We start from the raw sequence: 22,359 nt of genomic DNA on the forward strand, positions 1-22,359 counted from the left end.
CCTCTGAGCCCCCCTGGACAGTCCACTCTCACTAGCTTACCTGTGACACTGCCCTGTCCCTAGGTGCTCTTGTCACCCTCAAAAGGAGGCTGTATAGCAGGCCACATGAGAAGTGTACTGCCTTGTACTGTCTGGAAGCCATACTTTCTATAACACAGACTCAGAGTACACCTAACCCCATTGCTTATGCCAATCCACCATCTGCAAGGATTTAGCTGGGAGCACGGTGTCTCAGCAACCCTGTCTCACCGGGCCAAAACATACAACATGAATGCTCGCTCCAGGATATATAATTTAGCCTCCCCTTCTCTGATAAAAGATAGTGTACTGAATGTCCAGCAAAGGCAAGAGTCTCATGAAATGACCCAGCCCTGGAGAATGTGATGTCACTGAAACTGTGAAGATGTTCAGTTCTGCTCCGACTTCTGTGCAGTCAGCGTTCGTTCCCTGCATCCAAGACTCTAGAGGCAGGGACGTGGACCCAGAGACCTTGTGGCTGCTTCTAGGTGCCCAGGATTCATCGAGTCCCCAGATTTGCTGCCACTGCGGGCAGCCATCCCAGGCTATTCCCTAGAATCACAACACAGTCAGCCCAGGGGACATCCTGAGTTCAGCTGCTGGTCCACCTGATCCCAGCCATCCAACTCTAGGAAGCAGAGGTCCCCACAGATGGTTAGAGCCAGAGCCAAGATCACAACTCGAGGCCACTGACTCCCGGAAGGAAGCCATCCCTTACGCCAGACCTGGGACACTTGCCCAGAGAGAGGTGGCCGAAGGGTCTCAGAAGCCCAGCACACAGGGACCGTAAGCATCCCCTGCTGATCCAACAGTACAAAATGGTGAGACACTAGAGGACCACACCTCACTGGAGAATCAGCTTCTGCCTACAGAGCCAATGACTTCTCCACCCTCCCAGGACAGCCGTGGCTCAGCAGAGTCCTCATCTGGGGAGAAGGGAGTTCAGCTTGCTATGGCCACAACTTTAAGAAGCGGTTTCCTGTTTCTATCCTAATCCCTTTTCTCTATTGACTGGCAGGTATAAGCATTTCCCAGGCCTGGCTCTTGGCTCTTGGTCCTTGTTAGTGCCCCCCACCTTCTTCTCTCTCCCTCTCTTTCTCTCTGTGTGCACACACGTACATTAGTGAGAGTGAGCATGTACTTGTATGCTTGCATGTACAGAGGTCAGAGGCCAACCTCAGATGTCTTTCTTCAGGCCCTGTTTACCTCTTTCCTTTGAGACAGGGTCCCCTCCCTGGCCTAGAACTCACCAAGAAGGCTAAGGGGACCTGCCATTGAGTCCCAGGGCTCCTCCTGTGCTCACCTCCCCATCACTGGTAGTAGAAACACCCACCCACAATACCTGGCTTTGTACACAGGTGCTGGGATAGAACTCAGGTCTTCATGCTGGCAAGGCAAGCACTTTGACAGCTAAGCCATCTCTTCAGTCCCATGGCTCTTGTTCTTAAGGGACAAAATGATTGTGTGTCCTGTCTTCCGGCAGTCATGGGGTTAGGAAAGAAACAGGGAACAAACCAGTGTCTCCCTGGGCTACTGCATGGTCTGTGAGCAGGTCCTTGGAGTAAAGCTGCAGTGCGGGGTGGGGGTGCCATGTGCAGCACCAGGTGGTTGCTACCCAGGGAACATGTAGCGAGAGGTATCTGGAAGAAATGCCATGGGCATACAGCAGGCAGACCAGAGCTAAATAGAGAGAGGAAGGTTCAGGGAGGGGAATCTGAGTTCCCAAAAAACTGGACTCCAGTTCAGCTGCTTACTGCATGACCTTGGCTGGCTTAGTTCTCAGAGTGGCAAAATCCACTGAGGAAAGCACGGTGCTCTAGAACTTCCGGTTCTAGGGAGAACCTGGGATCATCAAAGAGGCAGCAGGCATAGGCAGAGGGGTGGGGGCCGGAAGAAGCACCCCACACCCTGTGACAGACATGGTTTTAAGTAGCTGAAGGTGCAGGGAGAGAGGAAGAAGGCGGGGTGGTAAGAAAGAGGGCAGGAGGGCCTGCAGCACTGAGGCTGTGTGCGTGCGTGCATGCAGGTGAGTGTGCATGCAGGTGTGTGTGCATGCAGGTGTGTGTGTATGCAGGTGTGTGTGCAGCACTGAGGCTGCAGGCTGCAGCACCGAGGCTGTGTGTGTGCGTGCATGCAGGTGAGTGTGCATGCAGGTGTGTGCGCATGCAGGTGTGTGTGCATGCAGGTGAGTGCGCACGAGTGGGTGAGTGTGTGAGCACATGTGTGTTGCATGTATGTGTATGATAGAAATATGGTCCCAGAATGCCCTACGGTCTTCCCCCAGCCCAGAAGACCTGAAGCACAGTTCGGGGCTACAGGGGCAGGGCAGGCTGTGGAGAGCAAGCCTTCTGGGGGGGCTCCAAATCTACTCCAGGAAGGCAGCAGGCAGGCCCAGTCTGGGAGTATGGTCCCCGGGAATAGGATAAGATTATGCAGGAAAGCAACTATCAGCTCCCAGATGAATGTATGCATTGGACAAAGGACAGACGGACATCTGGCCCTCCTGGCTCTCCTCACCCTACTGCTCCCAGCAGGGACATGCCTCAGAAACATCTTCACCTGGGAAGGTGGAGGAGAAGGGAAAGAAGGATGGACGAGTTTGGGGAGCCAAGGTGAATCAATCAACACCTACATCCATTCACCAAGTGACCATGCTTAAGCTGGGGTCTCTCACTGGCCTCCATAACTGCCTGCCCAATGCAGCAGCCAGAGGGAGCTAAAGATGATCCTGTCCACATGCTCTTTCTGCTCCCCAAGACAAAGGAGCCCAAAAGGGGACAGGGAGGCACACAGTCAGGGCTCAGAGGCATCAACAGTAACAACAGAGGGGACCACGTGACGAGCTCAGAACCAAGCACCTATACACCAATGGCCAGGCTAATACTGAGTCCCTGGAAGGGGCTCCCTGGGAACTGCATGCATGTCAAGGAGAGCTATGAGCATGACAGGTTCATGTGTAACCTCTGGGCAGTCCACGGCCACATAAGGACCCATCTTCGTCAGTGGGTCAGTCTCAAAATAATGTAAGCTCTCAGCCTGACAGAAGTACTAGGGGCCGCAGGGTCTGTGTGCCTCTAGACTACAGCTCCTGCTGTGAGGCAGGGGAGTGCAGGGCTGGAAGTCCAGGGGTTCATTCGGCACACTACAGGGGACTGTAGAGAGTGACCCACGGAGTTCTCTACAGAAGAGTGTCTGCAGAGTAACCCAGGGGTTCAGTGCACAAGAGAACTGTGCGGAGGGTCTGTGGAGTTTTCTACATGAGTGAGTGTGGGCGGAGCAATGGACACAGATGATCCATATTCCCCTTTAAACCAGGCAGTTCACTTCTGTGATGAGTGAAACGACCTGCCCTGACTCCCAAGCCCTCCATCCCACAGAGAACCTTCCTGGATAGGAGGCAGCCCCCACCCCTTGGCCCAGCCCTGGGCCTTTCCACCCTGGCATCCTACAAGGAACACCTGTGGACACTCAGAGGTTCCCAACCTTAGTTCAGACAGAGGGGGCTCTGAGGGAGGAAGGGAGAGGAAAGATCTGAAGGAAGTCTTTGCTTTCATATCAAAGTCTGACCTCACTGGTCCAGGGGTAGAGAGCACAGAACCAACATCAAAGAAAGCTTGCTGCCGACCCCCCCACCCCCACCCCCCGCCAGCAATCAAAGCAACACACAACTAAAGCCTCAGATAAGCGTCAGTGACAGCTGTCAAGACGGGAAACTAGGCAGTGAGAAGTCGGGGCCTCACCCTCAGCCGGCTTTGCCTCACCAAGCAAGGGGAATCCAGTTGGAGCCAGCAGGACTGGAGGGCATCCAGCTCTGCCCTTAAAAGATCTATGTCCCTGTGGGAGAGGCTTTGGGCACAAACAGTTTCAAGAAAGGAGAGAAGAGGGAACGAGGAGTCTGGAGTGGAAGACATGGTGTCCTCTTTACCCAGAAAGCGAGCCTTGTCAGAGAACTCTAGAAGTCGCCTTGTTCCTTTGCGGACACTAGCCCCAATCGCTCATGTCACCCACACAGATGCATGGGTGGAAAAATTCACCCCAACTTCAAGAAAAACTATCCTGAAGCTGGACAGTGGTAGCACATGGCTTTAATCTCAGCACTCAGGAGGCAGAAGCAGGCAGATCTGTGGGTTCGAGGCCAGCCTGGTCTAACAGAGCAAGTTCTAGGACAGCCAGGGCTACACCGAGAAACCCTGTCTGTCTCAAAAGAACCAAAAAGAGGGGGCTGGAGAGATGGCTCAGAGGTTAAGAGCACTGACTGCTCTTCCGAAGGTCCTGAGTTCAATTCCCAGCAACCACATGGTGGCTCACAGCCACCTGTAATGAGATCTGGTGCCCTCTTCTGGCCTGCAAGCATACAGATAGACAGAACACTGTATACGTAATAAGTAAATAAATACATCTTTAAAAAAAAAAAAAAGAACCAAAAAGAGAAAAATGAAACATCACCCATTCCCGTTTCTCAGCCCATAACTAGAAAGGTTCTCCTGGTTACCAGACCCCCATCGCAGGCCTCCTCTCTCTAACCGTCCACCAGGTAAGAGAGGGGCCTCACTCAGCAGTGTTTACCAGACAGCAATGATAGCAGATGGGGAGTCCCACCCAAGGGTACCAAGAGGTGACTGTGGCTAGCATTGGTTTGTTCCTCTGAGCAACGGAAGGTTACTGGAGGCCTGCCCACCTCAGGGAAGATGTTCAGCCAGACACTGGCTGAGGCACCTGTTTCTCTTCTCCTGTTGGTTGTACCACTGACTAGAGGCTCTAAACTCATCTGAGGCTATTTTCTGCCCTGGGGCTAGGGCAGAAGCAGTGACTTACAGGAAGTCTGTAAATATGCACCAGCCTTTAGTGGTCCCAAAGGCCAAGCAGAGCAATAAAGAGGCCGATTTGTTTTCATCGGAGAAATGCTGAAACTTAATCCCTGAGCAAGTTGACCCTGCAATGGCTGCACCTCCACCCACAGCAGAATTAGCCAGTGTCGTCCCCCCCACCCCGCCCTTCCAAGACGCCCAAGCTGCTCCCCTGGGGCTGGTAATGGGAGGGGGACAAGCGAAAAGGCAGCTGTGGCTCCAGCTTGCCGAGGCAGGCCTCTCCTGCCCTGCCACTGGTCTGCAAGGGTCTCCATGATACAGGCACAGCCGTGGGCTGACAGGCAGGTTTCCTGTTTTAACTCAGGTCCTTGTTCCTAGGGTTCCAATCCTCAAAGCTGCATGGGACAGGAGGGCAGGCTTCCCCCAGACTCCTGCTCATGTGAAGAAATAGGGAGAAGTGTTGGGATGATAGACAGTGGGTACCGGACCTCCGGCTCCGTCCCTCATCTGGCTGTGCAAACACTGCTAGGGAACTTTAATCTCTGTGCTTGCTACTTCATCTGTGAAACCACTGGCTCACAGGCCATGGGCAGAGGTAAGGAAGTCCTGGCTCTCCTACAGTATCTCGCTCAGGGGGTGAACACAGTGTGGGAACGGATTGCCCTCTGGCTGCAAATGTCAATTAGTACAGCCCTTAAGGGGGCCAACCTGTCACTGCCCATCCCCCGGCGAAAGGTGGCCTGTGACTTGCACCAATAAAAACAGCACATTCCCAAGACGGCCTATGACAACTTTTCTAGAAACAAAAAAAGCCAGGCTGGAAAGAACCTAAAAGATCGGTTACTTAAATCTAGGTTTTCAAGAAAATACTATGAATTTTCATGAATAAAACACAGCACATAGGTATGGTAGAATATTATGTAGTTTAAAAAAAATAGAGACGCCTCTGATGTGCTATTTAAGAAGATTGTCATCATCTACCATTTGGTGGAAGAGTTTAGGGGAAAAGTCATTGCAATCCGCACAATGGCTACAGATCCTCAGTGACCTGGCCCCCATTAGATGGGACGTATTCTAGCCCAGCCTCCATTTAAGCCACACCAGCCCCCACGTATGATCCCCAGACATCTGGGCTCCTGGCCCAGGACTTCTGCACTTGTTATCCCCATCACCTGGAATGTTCTTCCCTAGTTATATACCTGGGCAGCTCAATCCTCCTCCAGTCTTTGCTGTGCGCTTAGTAAGACCTGTGTTTAAATTCCTAACGGCCATGCCAGCTGCCCATCCCAATCACTCTTTCACAAGCAGAGCTCAAGTTTCCCTTGTCTCATAACATACTGCAATACTGTCTTATGTGCCTTTTTATCCTGTGCCTTTAATTCTGTGTGTGTGCATTTGTGCAGGTATGCACGTGTGTGCGTGGAGGTCAGAGGGCAACCTCGGATGTTGTTCCTTGGGTGCTATTTTTTCTTTTCTTTTTCTTTCTTTCAGTTTTTTTTTTGAAACTTACCAAGTAGGCTGAGGTGCTTGGTCAGCAAGCCCCAGGACTCCTCCCATCTCTGCCTTACCATGTTGGGATCACAAGCACATGCCACCATCATGCCAGACATATACATAGGCTTTGGGGGTCAGATGCAGATCCTCACGGTTCCGCAGGCACTTTATTGAGCCATCACCCTAGTCCCTGATTTTCTTTTAAACCATCTGCCTTCTTCCACCAAAACACAAGCCCTGGGCTCTTGTTTCCCTCACTGTCCTGTCCTCAGCAAACAGGGAATCAAGTGGCCGACATATGCCGGCCCTCAACAAATGCCTGGGGACTGAGGGCACAATGCTACTGAGGGCCCAGGTCCCACCCACCACACGTGATCTGTGCTCCCTCCCCTCCTCCACTCAGTACAGTCGGTGGGCTCAAGGGTGACCTAGAACCATGCCTTTTCTCGTCTATATTCTGACATGTGGTATTTGGAGGGGCTATGACCAGTGCTGGAGTGCAGACCCAGCCTGGGAAGTGAACCCCAAGAGATGAGCCACCCCGGGGGGGGGTGCAGCCTGCATTAGGACAGTGGGAGCTGACACTGGACAAGAAAGCAAAGGTCTGATTTAAAGGTCCGCTTCTAGCTGGGATGTCTAGAAGGTCGTCTGACTCACTTCCAGGGGTGTTTTACAAGGTCCCTCGGAGAGGCAAGGCTTCGTGATAAACCTCTAAGTCACTGTCCTAAGCCGGGTGTTTTCCTTCTCTCCATTTTGAAGATGGGACTATTGATGCTCAAAGGCTGAGCACCTTGCCAAGGGCCAACAAAAGGCAAGAGGCAGAGCTAGGACTTGACCAGAGCAGCCCGAACCCCAAGCCCATGCTAGCACCTGTCCTCAAGGCCCTGCCCGCCTAGGGACTGACCCGTCCTGAGACCCTTCCCCCATAGGACACTAGGAGACACTTGCACATTCCTGAGAGAACCAGTCTGTTGCTGAAGCCCATAAGCTTCATGGGGAGGTCTGGCAGGAAGGGGCGTGGAAAGGAAAGGAGGTTAGAAAAGATAAATCACCCATAGGCAGCCTGGGAAGTGGAGGGAGGGATGGCATCCAGGAAAGCACTGATCCTCTGCCAGACCTAGATCCCTTGAAACAATTTCCCTAACACAGCCCCCAAACTGTCAGTGGGATAGAAAGCAGGCCAGAAGACCGGCCCGGAGGGCGGGGCTCTGCAGCAGGAAGGACAACTCTGTAGCATGAATCCCCAGGAGGCCGGGGTCAGACAGCAGCTCCTTGATGAAGCTGCTGGGGAGACAGGTACCCAGAACAGGGCCGGACAGTCAGCAGTGGAGCTGCTTACAGCGAGGCAGAGGGCAGACACTCTGCACCAGCCTCGGGTGTCACCCCAGGCAAACATTCAGGACAGGGAGTGAGGCCAAGGATCCCCAAAGCAGGGACAGACACCCCAGTGCTGAGAAGCATACTCCAGAATCTAGAAAGAACACCCTCCCCACTGAGGGTCTGGATTCTAAGACAGTCTGAAGCCCTCCCGGGGGGTCAATAGTCACTAGAGCTGGCTGGAAACAATTGCGGCTGCCCAGGTAAATCTGAGGAACCAGTGACAAAACCGTGGGTGCAATCCTAGGACATGTCTACGCTGTTCCCCTGTTAGACAGTCTGCCAGCCAAGAGGTCAGGGCTTGCTCCGCTGCAACACCATCCAGCTCTTAGTCTCCTAGAAAAGGGATCTCTGAAAGACAGAAATCTAAAGAGAGAAAGCCCTGTACCTTGAACAGCAGGGGGGCAACAGGACCCAGGTGTGGCTGAGGAAGCATGAACCTGAGCAGCACACAGCATCTGTACCTCCCCCCCCAACCCCCACCCCACCCTCGTTCTATTCGCCCTTACCTCACACAGATCTAGCGAGCATCCGCTAAAGACTCAGCCTTCAGGAAAGCCGGGCTGACGTGATTGCTTGTAATTTCTTTTTCTAAAAAGGTTTTCCTCCTGCCTCAGCTACCACACCTGGCCTTGAGTGCTTCTCTTAACCTCAGCTTTCTAGACTTTGATCAGTGTCCCTGACTTTTAGATCTGAGAAATGACGCTATATCCATTGCTAGGGCCCAGCCCCGTTTCATGAAGCCAACTGCTCTGAGTCAGGCGTCATCCCCTGGCCAGGACCCTTCCCCATTTGGCTGTGGGTTCAGGATGGCTGGAAAACTTATGTGACATCCCTACTCCTGTCCCCAATCATCCCCAGACTTGGCTTGCCAAACCTCAGGACTAATTGCCTACTACTTATAGTAAGTGATTGATTAAGAACTGGGGGAGGAGAGGGAAAAAAGAAAAAGGGAGAGGGAGGAAGGATGGAGGAAGGGAGGTGGATGAAGAGAGGATGAGGAAGGGAAGGATGGAAACAGTGGAGGGTAGAAGAATAGAGGGAAGGGGGGATGTGAGGGGGATGATGGGAGAGGGGAGGATAGACAGGAAGCATATTTAGTAGGTCAGAAAAGCATGTGATCAATAGCAACTTAAATCCCATTCTTGGTTATGGATGAGGACATGGTAGCCTAGGCCGGGGCCAGGTCACTTACATTCATCTCCAGGTCTGGCAGGAAAGGAAGGGGAGCAGGGCCTGAGGGGACAGAGAACATGTTCCTTGTCCCCAGCCTCCATCTGGGCACTGGGCTGCAGGCAGCAAGCTTGGCACTGCTCAGAGTGTGGCTCCAGCCTTCCACCTCCTCCCGATGGCAGAGATTGAGAGACCAAAGACCCATTCAGCAGGGAAGGGATCAGCTTACCACGTGCTCCGGACGCAGACTGCTGCCCAAGCCTGCCAGCAGCAATGCAGGGCAGGCCAGTCGGGGGACCAAGGGCATCGGGACAGGGCCAGCCAGCCCCAGCCCACGGGGAGCAATGCTAAGCAGGTGGCTGGCAGATGCTGGGTCATGGGGGTCACAACAATCTTGTGTTTGAAGCCACTGATTGGCCCAGCATATTGGAGACGACTCTTCTTTAAAGAGGAACCCAGAATCCTCCCAGAGGCCATTTCATGACTAGACACGTCACTGTCACTGCAGGTACCCACATCTCTCAAATACCCACGCAGCACTCACATCTCAGGGTCTCTCTACCCAAGGGAGCCAGGAGGAGAGCACGGGGACTAAGGAACAGCCAGAGAAGCTACCAGGTTACCTGAGAAGTCTCCAGATCTGCTGACAAGGGACTCAAGAGCCACAAACCTACAATCTTCCAAATCTACAGGTGACTTGCCCACCCTCCCAATGGTGCCCAGCAAGCAAGAAAGTTCTAGAACGTCCATCACCTCCTCTCTCCCTAGCGTTAGGAAGAGCAAACTTTCTATGCCCTTTAAGCACACACATATACACATAAACATGTGTACATATGTACCCATGCACACCGCACAAACACAAACCTGCCACGGACACACACATGTGCACATGCACATTGATGGCCAGGCAAGGGCTGACAAGGTGAGCTGCCAACTCTGAACTGACGTCTGAATTTACCAACACTTTGGATCTTCCATCATGTCAGAGTAACCCGAGAAGAAAGGGAACTGGCCTTTAGCATCATGGGGACAGGGCAATGCAGAGTAGAGAAAGATGGCGGAGGTGAACAAAACCAAGCGGCTTTATAATCACCTCCTACATGCTCCAGCTAGGCCTAGAGGTGACAGACAGTGCTCAGCCAATGGAGTCTGGGGGGTTAACCAAAACCATCCAGCAGCAGCAGCAGCAGCAGCAGCAGCAGCAGCAGCACCATCCTTCCTTAGAGCTGTCCCCTTAGGAATCCAGTTCCCTTAACTCAGTCATAAGGAACCTGAAGGCTGGGGGAGGGTAACTCTCCAGACATTGGAGGCAAGTGTCCTAGTCCCAAGAGAGCGTCAGATGTAGATGATTCCCATAGAGAAGAGGGGAAAGGGACAGGGGCCTCTCAGCAGGACAGGACTCATAAAACCCCATCTCTGTCTTATCTACTCCAGCGTGGCTGCCACAGACAGAGTCCTGCCAACATAGCACTTAACAAACACTTTGCTTCTGGCACCGACCCTCCCTGACTCTGAAGCACCACTCCTAGGTGGAAGGTCCTGTTATGGTACCTGTTTTACAGACAAGTGGCATCAATGAAAGAGACACTTCTGGATGAAGCCCCTCACTAGGGAAACTAGGATGAACAGAAGCCTATTCCTGTCCTCGGTGGACAGATACCTTGAGCAGGGAGCATGCTTGACTGGAGGAAGCCATGTGAATGGGGATGTTTGTTACTGCAGCTTCTGCTAGCCTATGCTGACTGATGCAACCACTCTGCCATTTCTTTCCCCCCATGGAACTCAAGAGTTGAGAAGATAAATGAGTCAGGACCATCTCATCCTCTTTTTAGCTCCCAAAGAAAACACTGGTTGAGCTCAAAATGAGAAGAAATGCTGTCTACTCCTACATCCTATTTCTTTCTTTTAATCTTTATTTTATTTTCTGTGTATGGATGTTTTTCCTGCATGTGTGTATATGTACCATCTGTGAGCCTGGGGCCTTCAGAGATCAGAAGAGAGTATCAGGGCCCCTGGAACTGGAGTCACAGACACTGTGAGCCACCATTTGGATGCTGGGAATTGAACTCACATTCTCTTATGGAAGAGCAGCCAGCATGCTCAATCACTGAGCCAACTCTCCAGCCCCCCTACATCCTCTTTCTATGCGAACTAAAAGTGAGGACCCACAGGAAGAGGTCATCAGGGATGTCCAGGACCCTTAGCCCAGATCTTTCTCTCTGGGTCATCAGGGATGTCCAGGACCCTTAGCCCAGATCTTCCTCTCTATCTCTCTGGGTCATTCCTCTGTGTCTTTCTCTTCATTTGTTACCTGTTTGAGGCATCTTCTCCTCCTCTATCTTCCTCCCATTTCTCTCTCTTTCTCTCTCCCTTCCTCCCTCCCTCCCTCCCTTCTTCCTTCTCTCCTTCCCTCCCTCTCAAAAAAGTCATTCCTTCCACAAGCTCAACCCAGACCAGGGACTCCTGACTGTAGATGAGGGACTCTTCTCAGCTGAGACAGAAAAACTGAAGAAGGATTAGAACTCTCCCCTGAGAAAATATATGGTTTTCCTCAGAGCCCAAGAACATAAAAGTTTGGGTATCAAAACCAAATCCCTTGCCACCTACCCTGGATACCTCACACAAGCACAACCCAGAAGTGACAGATAACAGCATCCTTGCCACCCCCGTTAGACATGAGATGAATTTCCTTCTCCCTTCACCCTGGCTTCCAGTCTGAGAATCTGCTTCCATGCCCTGGTCCCCAGTCCTAACTCCCATTAGCTAATGGCCAAGAAGTCAGAGGACAGCAAGTGGAGGGCACCGGGTCAGCTCAGCTTCCTGGCTCTTCAGCTCTTCAGGAGCAGAGGCCACCCCGCCCTGCTACTGGAACTTGTTTCAGAAAGTGGTGTCTTGGAACCCTCTGGGAGAATTTGGACACTGCTCTGTGCAGCATAGACAAAAACAAAGTCCTACCCCCACCCCCATCCAAGAGGTGCTGGGACCTGGGCACAGGGGCTCAGAGCTCGGGCCAAAGAACTAATGGGACTCCTGGATGCTCCAACTGTGGTGTGAGCCAGGGCCAAGCTGAATGGCTCCACACCAACCCAGAGGGAGGTGGAGGCAGCTTCAAGGAAGAGGGCAGCAGGGGCCAGACAGCTCTCCACCACAACCCAGGATTCTCACTTCTCCCTACCCAGAAAACTGAGCCGGGATGTCCAGCTGCATGGAGCACAGAAAGTTCCATTCTACCCATGATGGGTTGAGCCATCCCCTCTGGGCCACAGGCTTCACAGTGCAGTGGCTGAAGACAGAATCTGTTATGGCAAAGGAAAGCCACTGAGGCAGGTCCTGCATAAAGAGAAGATCAGGATCCAGACACACAAAGGGGGACACATGTGGACACGGGGCAATGGCAGAGTCTACACACTGAGAGGACAGGCTTCAAGGACACCAGAGTCTACACGCTGAGAGGACAGGCCTCAGGGACACCAGAGTCTACACGCTGAGAGGACAGGCCTCAGGGACACCAGAGTCTACACGCTGAGAGGACAGGCCTCAGGGACACCAGAGTCTACACGCTGAGAGGACAGGCCTCAGGGACACCAGAGTCTACACGCTGAGAGGACAGGCATCAGGGACACCAGAGTCTACACGCTGAGAGGACAGGCCTCAGGGACACCAGAGTCTACACGCTGAGAGGACAGGCCTCAAGGACACCAGAGTCTACACGCTGAGAGGACAGGCCTCAGGGACACCAGAGTCTACACGCTGAGAGGACAGGCCTCAGGGACACCAGAGTCTACACGCTGAGAGGACAGGCCTCAGGGACACCAGAGTCTACACGCTGAGAGGACAGGCCTCAGGGACACCAGAGTCTACACGCTGAGAGGACAGGCCTCAGGGACACCAGAGTCTACACGCTGAGAGGACAGGCCTCAGGGACACCAGAGTCTACACGCTGAGAGGACAGGCATCAGGGACACCAGAGTCTACACGCTGAGAGGACAGGCCTCAGGGACACCAGAGTCTACACGCTGAGAGGACAGGCCTCAGGGACACCAGAGTCTACACGCTGAGAGGACAGGCCTCAGGGACACCAGAGTCTACACGCTGAGAAGACAGGCCTCAGGGACACCAGAGTCTACACGCTGAGAGGACAGGCCTCAGGGACACCAGAGTCTACACGCTGAGAGGACAGGCCTCAGGGACACCAGAGTCTACACGCTGAGAGGACAGGCCTCAAGGACACCAGAGTCTACACGCTGAGAGGACAGGCCTCAGGGACACCAGCCCTGGCCTCAAAATCCAGAACCATGAGAGCAAATGTCTGTCCACTAGGGCCCACCTGTGGTGCCTTCAGATGGTTACCCAAGACAGCTAGGACCAGAGACCCCCAGGAAGAAGTCTCTGAGATGGCAGGTACTTCTCTCCCTGGCCATTGTCCCTGGACAGAGCCTACTTCCAATACGGGCTTCCTTCTTTTTTCTCTCTTCCCTCACTGCCTCCTCCTCCCAGCCTAAGCACAGATGAACCACGTGTTCCCCACAACCAAGGTGACAAGCAGTCTAAGCAGTCCCGTTTCCTCCTCTTAACCATTAGACACACACACACACACACACACACACACACACACACACACACAATCCTTTACCCTCTGGGTCCCAGGATAGAGAGCCTCCCATGGAAAGGCCCACAGACGAGGACAGGACTGGAACACAATCCGTGCTCAAGCTTTGGGCTAGCCTTGGCGGTCTCCAGGCCCAGTGGGAATGCAGCCCAGGGCCAGGCCACAAGACACACACACAGTCAGAGCACAAGGCAGCCATTTCCCGGCAACTGTTCTACCCTAGGCCTTCAGGCCAGGCAGGGAAGGGGACAGCAAACCCCTAATCTGCCCCTCTATGGGCAAAGGGCCAGCTTCTCTGCCTGCATATAGTAGCCCCTCTGTCCTGATAAGACCAGCTGACCTCGTTACTGGCCCAAGGTCCTGCCAGCTCCATCCGCTGCTGGGGAAGCACATCATGGAGTGAGGGCTGCAGAGCCAGCCAGGGCCTCCCTCGTCTGTCCTGCCTGTCCTCTGAACCTGCTACTCCAGGTTCCCCTCAGACCCTAGCTCTGTTCCTCTTCCTTCCCTCGAGCTGGCTCCATCCATCCTTCAACCCTTAATCATTCTACCTTTGATTCTCTTGGCACGTTAGCGCTCACGAAATATTTTTACACTTATCACCGCATCGACTCTGTACCAGGGAGAAATGGCGAGGCATTAAAAATTCCTTCAAATTGCCAAGTGTTCTTGTTAAAAATGCAAACTTCCCCACTAGGGAAACAAGGAGGCTGATGGCGGCAGCTGCGGAGACATTTCATTCGTTCCTCTGTTCCACCCCACACCCAGGCCCCTCAGCCACTCAGAAGATGGGAACTGGGTGTGGGGGACAAGGATCAGAGTGGGAGAAGAAGGCCCCCTGAGAGGGTACAAGGGCAAGCCACCAACCTGGCAGTGCCACGCATAAATGCACTCCCGTGGAACCCCTGAATTCTAATCTAGCCTCCCTCCTCCGGTCTGTCTGACATCTGCTCATGGCTGCAGCATGGCTTCCAGGTCAGAGCCCTAAAGGATGCCTGGGCAAGGGCGACAGAGCAGAGTGGAGCGGAGTGGAGGGACAGGTGAGAGTCCCAGGCCATGTTCTCCCTCCTCGGCACCACTCCATCACCAGAGCAAGCCCCAGCTGGCTTTGGTGTGGAGAGAGGTTGTCGCTGGTGTCCTTGAGAGAGCGCAGCCTGGGTCTGAGGAGCAAGTCATGGTCCCACCTTCCAGAAGACCTCAGTTACCCCAATTCTGAAGACAGATGCAGGGGACCCTCCAACCTGCTCTAACATCCTGCCTTCCTGTGGCTGAATCAGAAAACAAGCCAAGGGCCAAACCCAAGGTGGCATTGCAAGGCTTTGTGCTCAATCTAGCAAGCTCATCTTCAGAGACTCTGCCCCTCGGCCTCCTACGTATTCCAAGAGCCAAACAAACCAATGGACCGGCCACAGAACTCTCCAGAGCACACCTGACTGCAGCTGAGCAGGAAATACGCTGTGTTTTCAGGCACGTTGAGTAGGCACAGACACCGTACCTGCTCTACAGCTTTTTTTTCCCCTTTTGCATCTTGAAACGCCACATTGAGTTCTCAGACATTTTCACGGGATCCTTATATATACTATTAGGTCCCCAAATATTTCATCTACATATCCCTGTTCTGGCCTCTACAAATACAGACACAGCCTGGAGACACATGAGGGCAGGTTCCAAAGAGACGGAACAGGTACTTCCAGCTGCACTTATAGCCGCCCCCCTTCTACAAAGACCCCAGAGAACCAAGGTTCCACAGGCCAGGGCTGCTCAGTTTGGTGAGAGCCTGGCACTCATGGGTCACCTACCCTCCATACCATCCTCACGATGTCCATTGAAGTTGTCGTAGGAATCCCATCGGATGAGGGGGTCCGAGGTGTTATAGTCTACAGATACACTAGGCCCGTTCTCCAGGTGTTCCATGCCTGTGGGGAGCCAGCAGAGGACAGAGGGGACAGGAGGAAAGAGATGAGCAACTAGTGAAGCAAAAGACCAGTGAGCTCCTCTATGGGCCATCCCCCAGGAACCGTTTGCTATCTTGAATGTCTAGGGTGGGACAATGACTTGGGTTACCTGAAGAATCCAGGAGTTAGGGCCAGGTTATAGGGGCAGATTAACACAGGGCAACTGATAAAGAAAGAACCTCCCCACACACACACCCTAGAGACAGAACATGCCTGCGCCCACTGGGTGGCTGCTCCTATAATATCTATAGTCCTGGAGCAGGAGCAAGGGTTGGAGAAGGGATAGTGGACAGGCTTGTCCTGGACCACCTGTAAGAGGGGACAGCAGGGAAATCACAGAGGACATTGAGAGGACACAGCCTGGAAAAGGTCATCGCAGGTGTGCCCCTGCCCCCACTTAAGATGCTCCCTATTCCAGACAGACAGCCATAAGAACAGGCCAGTCTCTTTTGCAACCTCAGAGTCAATACAGCCAGTTGCCAGGCCATGCAGGGTAGCCTATCGTCCTGGCCTGGCAGTCCTTTCTTTAGTCTACTCAAGGTCTCTCTGCCAGTAACCTAACTTCATCTCCTCCCATTCTGTTCTCAAATAAGATAAAGAGCAACTGGTCTCCATATTTAGAGTCAAGAGGAAGAAAGGTTATTATTAAACTGGCCTTCAGGTTGAGCCACTTTGGTTCATAAATACCCACAATCCACCCAACAGCTCGGAATGTGCTCTGGCTGTCCCTTCCATCTGCCAAGGCCCTCAGTCTCTGAATATAACAAGATGGTGACCTACGGGGACCAGAACAGTTTCGTCAACTCAGCGCCTCACTGTCTGCATTTATTTTTGTTATATTGAAGTTAAGGAGCTGGATCAGGTTTAGCTGGAAGTCCACTCTGACGCCCTGGTCCTGTACCTTGACCCACCTCTAAAGTACCATCATGTTTGTAGAGCTGACCAGTGGGAGGATGCTGAGAGTGAGGTGGGCACAGGCAAGGCTGCAGGGAAGGGGCTAGAACGTCGTCTGTACCTTGAATTTTCTCTGGCCCATAGGAAAATACAAACTCCACTTTGCCGTAATCAGGAAATCGATCGTCTAAAAGAGAAAGAAAGGAGAAAATGGGTCCCATATCCCTAAAGAGAAAAGTTTCTTATAGAAAAGAATGCAGCCATGTGTGTATATATGGTTAATAATATAATACATATAATCTTTTACACAGAGGAAGTTGCATGAACATAGGGAAAAAATATTTTGAGACAGATTCTCAGGTAGTCCAGGCTGGCCCCAAACTCACTATGTCGTTAAGGATAGACTTCAACCGTTTGCCCTCCAACTCTTGAGTGTTGAAATCATAGGTGCAGGGGATCAAGCCTAGGGCTTCACACTAGGCCAGCCCACGACCAACAGAGGAATAGACCCAGCCCAGTCACATGTCTGGAACTGTGGGCCACAGCCTTACCAGAGCTCCACTTCGTGAGGCAAGCCCAACCTTTTTAGTTCTGACTACATTAGTCTACCTTCAAGGCTCTATGTCACAGTCTGTATTTGCAGCACTATTTCCAGGCTCTAAGTAAAGCCTGCTTGATTCACTGCTATGAAGGTAAATTATTTGTCTCCTGTTACTCCCTCTTCTTTTTTTTTTCTTTTCCTACAGGGTCATACTGGGTTTGAACTCTCTCCTGTCTCAGCCTCCTGAGCACCAGGTTTACAGACATACTCTTCCACACCCAGCCTCCTTTCTTCTTAAATCTGGGTAGGTTGTTAGATATTCCACTGATTCCCTCCAATACTGTGCTGTGACGGGGAAGTGTCCAGCCCATTGTGAGCGATACCACCCCTGAGAAGATGGTCCTGGGTTCTATAAAAAAGGAGGCTGAGCAAGCCATGAGGAACAAGCCAGTACACAGCGCTCCTGCGTGGCCTCTGTATCAACTCCTGCCTCTAATTTCCTGCCATTTTGGAGTTCTTGTCCTGACTTCCTTCCATGATGAACAGTGATGTGGAAGTGTAAGCCAAATAAACCCTTTCCTCCCCAAATTGCCTGGGTCGTGGTGTTTGACGACAGAACTAGTCGCCTTAGCTAGGACAGATACTGTGGCTATGTTTCTGTTTGTAGGTCTGTCAGTTCTCAGTGGTTCTCCACGACTGCATTCTCTATCACTTGGCAATGAGCCAAGGAAATTATAAGGCAATGTCCACATCCTGCAGGAAGTAACCCAAAGGACACTCAAAGAAATGAAATTTGGCAAATGGGTGTGTTTCATTTTATAGAGTTTGAAAACTTAAAATATGTACACCATACTATAGCTACACAGTTAGTATTTCAATAGGCAACTGCCTTGAGTTCTGAAAAGGCTGATTCTGTAATTATACATTTCTTACACATTATGGTCATCATGGGGATACCTGTACAAATTAAGACTGACAATGCTCCAGCATAGGTCTCTAGTAAAATGAAAATAGTTTTTCTGCGTATTACAACATAAAGCATATTATAGGTTTACCACAAAATCCTAGAGAGCAAACAGTTACAGAAAGATCTAATCACACTCTAAAAGCTATGCTTAATAAACAGAAAGGGGTAATAAAGGCCCCCAGAGATAGATTGTGCAATTTATTAATTTTAAATTTCTTAAATGCCAGTGAGAAAGAAATGACAGTTGTGGTGAGACATTGGACAAGAGAAAAAAAACTGCTGAATTAAATCAGCCTATGTACTTCAAGGATGGATTGACCTCAGAATGGAAGCCAGGACATGTATTAAACTGGGGAAGAGGTTTTTCTTTTGTTTCCACAGGAGAAGGAAAGTTATGGATACCATCAAAATTGATAAAGATTAGATTCAAACAGGAGAGACCTCTTGATTAAAAGAGATGATAGTTCATCAATCACTGTGGCCATTCAATCTAAACTAACTTATAAGACTAACAAATGCTTTCCATTTGATCAGATATAACCTGCCAAAAAGGAAAATTCCCAATGTTAGGGTTGGGGCAGGGTTTTATTTTTGTCTGTCCAGGAGAATGAAGGCATCCAATTAAGGAATCTGAAGACCACTGGACAAGGCAGACATCTGAAGAAAAAGGACGAATCATCCAGAGGAAATGTCTCAAGAAGAGTAAATTGACCTAACGGTATATCACAGGATATAATTTCCAACAGGATAAAATTTCATAAATCTTCCCAAATGTTTGTTTCTGCTGTTCTCTACAGACATACAAGATAAATGATCTTCTTGTAGTCCCAGTGCAATCAAAAATTCAAGCTGGCTTTAGAATTGGAATGGCTCTCTCCTTCTCTAAACCCAAGCATGTTTCTTAAAGAAAAATCTAAAATCTCTGTCTCATGTCAGGAGAGCTACTTGGTATGGGATAGAAGAAAAACCAAATTTAAGGGACTATTCTATCATCACTAATCTCATAATCCTTTGGTTTTATTTTGACCTTTGAAAGCTTTTCTTAAGGTATAAATATTACCTTAAAGTTCATAAGATTAATATATTTTTAAAAAACTTTCTGTCATGATATTAGTGATCATACTGAGTACTAACTAATTCTAGAAAAAGGCTTCATCTAGCTTTCTGTACATGATTTCAGGTTTGAGTCTCTATCAGGTAACTAGGAATTAAGTTTGTATACTCTGGATGTACCTCAAAAAAGGTCCTTTAACCCTTCCAAGATCTGCCGCATCTGACACATAAAACATTTAAGTTTTCAGCATTGAACCATGGCCATTCCTAACAGTGACCTCTGAAGTCTCTAAAAGGATGATGGGACCCCACGACAACAATTCCACATGGATGGGTAACATCACTAAGCTGACAAACACCACCCAAAGATCAGCTTTGGATGCAAACTGCTCGGGACAATTTCAAGGTGGCTAGCTGAGGTGGTCCAGCCTCAGGTACTACTCCAGCCAGGATTTCAGATAGGCCCTACACTTGCCCATTACACAGAGACTGGCAACAAATGATACAGCTAGATCTCCCAGACTTGACCATTATCTCAATTCTCTCAGGGTCCCCTAGAGATGCTGTTGCCCCCCCCCATCCCAGATAACAAGAAAAATCTAGAGAACATAATGCCCACATTCCCAAGAGGTGGGGTAGATAATTTTGGGTCATTCAGTGGACTGTGGCTATTTATCACCGCTTAGAGGGGTTCGTTACAAGCTGTTATCAGTAATGGCCAAGAAAAAAAGCTGAACAAAGGAGATTAGACCAGGGATCTTGTTCTGAGAACAAAAGGAGAGAATATAGAAATGATGGGATAAAGGGGTGGGTTACCGAATCTATTCTTAAACCAAAAAAGTAACCACTAGCCTTAAATGTTTTACATTGGTGTGGATTTATGTATATTGATACAAATTTAAGGTTAGTTTTGTTATACTGTATATATGTTTCTATTCTTGTTTAAGATATTTTTGTATATTGATACAAATTTAAAGTTATCTTTGTTAGAACACACTGTACATATGTTTCTACTCTTGTTTAAGGTACTGTACCTATGCAGCTCATTTAACAGAGTAATGTGCATTTCTCGTCCTTGAAAGTTATTATTACAAACTATCTAGGATAATAAAGAAATGCATGTTAGTAGTTAGTTAGTAGTTATTACAATCAAATTTGTAGTCATGTTAGGTATGTTTTCAAGGTCAAACAGGTAGACTTCGAACACTTCATAGGCCTACAGAATATGGCATTTAAGATGTTTTAATAATATAAGATTATTTATGACAATGAGACATGTCTGTTCCTGGCGACACCAATCTACTTCAGAGAAGATGATGGGCATCTAAGAAACTCCAATGGAGTTTGCTTTCTTGGCAGCAAAAGTTAGCCACTGGGCAAGAAAATGCCCTCGCCTTGACTGCTGACAGTTTGCTGTTCTAATTGGACAAGCAGGACACAAAAGAAAGTAACAAACTTTGCCAAGACAAAGTGGAACAGTTCTTCAAAATTTCTGCTTCACAGAAACATCTGTCCGGTCATCTAGGCCTGTAGGCTGAAGATGGATGTCCCAGAGTTGCAGAAGAACCTTGGGTGAGTGTCCAGGCAGCCAGCTGTTTCTGTCAATTCTATAGTTTTAGAAGTTGTATGTTCTGCACTTTCTGTTTACACAAGTAACATTATATCCTTCTTGGGTCACTGATGAATTGAAGGCTAGATAGTTATAGTTTTCATTGTTACCAAATTCAGAAAAGTAACTCATAAAAGAGATGTAAAGTGTATCAGGTTGAGAGACATATAAGGATAGTTTTGGGTTAGTAATACAAGTTAGGATAGCCAGCGAATTAGGTACCAAACTTTGGACTCACCAAGATAGGATAGATAATAGAGTATTTTTTCTGAATTTGCCAAATGCAAATGGACTGGACATTATGAATGTAATTGTTCTTATTGTACATAGTCTTAATGTTAGAGTTAAAACCTTCTCTTTTAATTTAGACAAAAGTGAGAAATGTATGATATTTTGATTACATTCTGACAATAAAGTTTGTTGTGAATCAGGAGGTGGAGCTAGCTGCTAGTTAAGCAAAATTAATCATAGAGGTTTTGGAAGACCGAGGACAGACAGAGAGATAGGAAGTAGTAATAAGGCAGGATTCAAAGAGGATCTCAATTCTTTTGGATGGAAGAACAGAAGAGATAGGAGGTCAATGGTTGCTTCTCTGCCACTTCTCTGATCATTCAGGTTCTTACCCTATTATCTGACTCCCAATTTTTTATTGATAAATAATATTTAAATAAATGCAACACTTGAGCCATGCAAGAGGAAAATGGAAGCCCCTTCCTTCTGTGTCTCCTCAACCTCTTCTTGACTTTGCCAGCTCCACCTTTTTCTCCCCTCAAGACTGATTCTATCTGTCCTGAAACTCATTAGCAGGTGAGTAACTGTGTGGATGGATGGATGGATGGATGGATGGATGGATGGATGGATGGAGAGATGAATGGGCAGACAGACCAATGGGTAGATAACACCACAAAAGTGCAGGCGGATGGATGAAAGATGGTGTGTTAACAGGCGGTTAATGGAAGAAATGTGCAGATGGGTGTATGCATGAATAGAGACATTAATATGGAATACACACACGCATGCATGCACACACGCACACACGCATGCACACACGGATGCACTCCAGTCCTGGAGGTGATTTGGCAGAGCCTTAAGTGGATAGAAGACCCCAGCCTCCCTGACCGCAGTTCTTCCTCCTCATTGTCACCATCCCTACATGCACCCTTCCTGAGGGATGCTTGTTTTCTGCTGCAGCTGTCTCCTCAAGATTTTTTAGCTTTACCCAAACAGAGACCACATCATGTTTCACTTTGACTCCAGCACTTAATATCGAACCCAATATTAAGATACTGTGAATCCCAGAACTTTAACACCCATTGGTCACGTGGAACAAGGGAGCAAGCAGGACAAGAAGGAGACACTCTGGAGCAATCACTGGAGAAGGGTGGGGGGCACAAAACAGCCCAGGGGTTGTTGGGGTGCAGGGATGGACTGAGAGGAATTGATCTTGATCTCTATTACAACACGAACTCCAAGACCACCCAAGTCCTGCCATGATTCTCCTTCCTTTTCCTCGAACTGGTATCCTGAGCCCCCCGAGACTTGACAAACCACATGGCTCAGGAGAGACGGCCCCTGCATCCACCACATCATTCCATACTGGACTCCTACCCGGCTACAGGAGCCCCATCTTGCCCATCAGGGAGCCCACCTTTGAAGGCTTCATCCAGGTCTTCCTTCCCAAAAACAACCCCCAAGTCATGGATGGCACAGGTGTGGAACTGCACCCGGAAGATGACATCACGAGCCGGGCTCCGGAACTTCTTGTGATAACACTTCAGCTGCATGGGGAGGGGCAAAGAGTGAAAGGTCAGGCCAGAGGGGTTCTCCTACCTCACTCCTTTAACTGAGTCCCAAGGCTCACCCC

General features: G+C 49.9%; 1 protein-coding gene across 20 annotated transcripts in view; it reads right to left on the reverse strand.

Moving 5' to 3' along the window:
• Tns1 (tensin 1) overlaps window positions 1-22,359 on the reverse strand; it is a 222,161-nt gene that overhangs the window by 55,935 nt on the left and 143,867 nt on the right. For 18 of the 20 annotated variants that reach the window (XM_075951154.1, XM_075951157.1, XM_075951156.1 and 15 more), the window contains 3 exons: window positions 22,144-22,273; window positions 16,447-16,512; window positions 15,276-15,392 (listed from right to left, as the gene is read on the reverse strand). In XM_075951154.1, coding sequence (XP_075807269.1) covers window positions 15,276-15,392; window positions 16,447-16,512; window positions 22,144-22,273 — 313 coding nt within the window. The remainder of the gene's footprint in view (window positions 1-15,275; window positions 15,393-16,446; window positions 16,513-22,143; window positions 22,274-22,359) is intronic. The other 2 variants (XM_075951155.1, XM_075951169.1) reach the window with 1 other exon arrangement.

Source organism: Microtus pennsylvanicus, chromosome 17, assembly GCF_037038515.1.
Source record: "Microtus pennsylvanicus isolate mMicPen1 chromosome 17, mMicPen1.hap1, whole genome shotgun sequence".
In the NCBI taxonomy this organism is placed as follows: Eukaryota; Metazoa; Chordata; class Mammalia; order Rodentia; family Cricetidae; genus Microtus; species Microtus pennsylvanicus.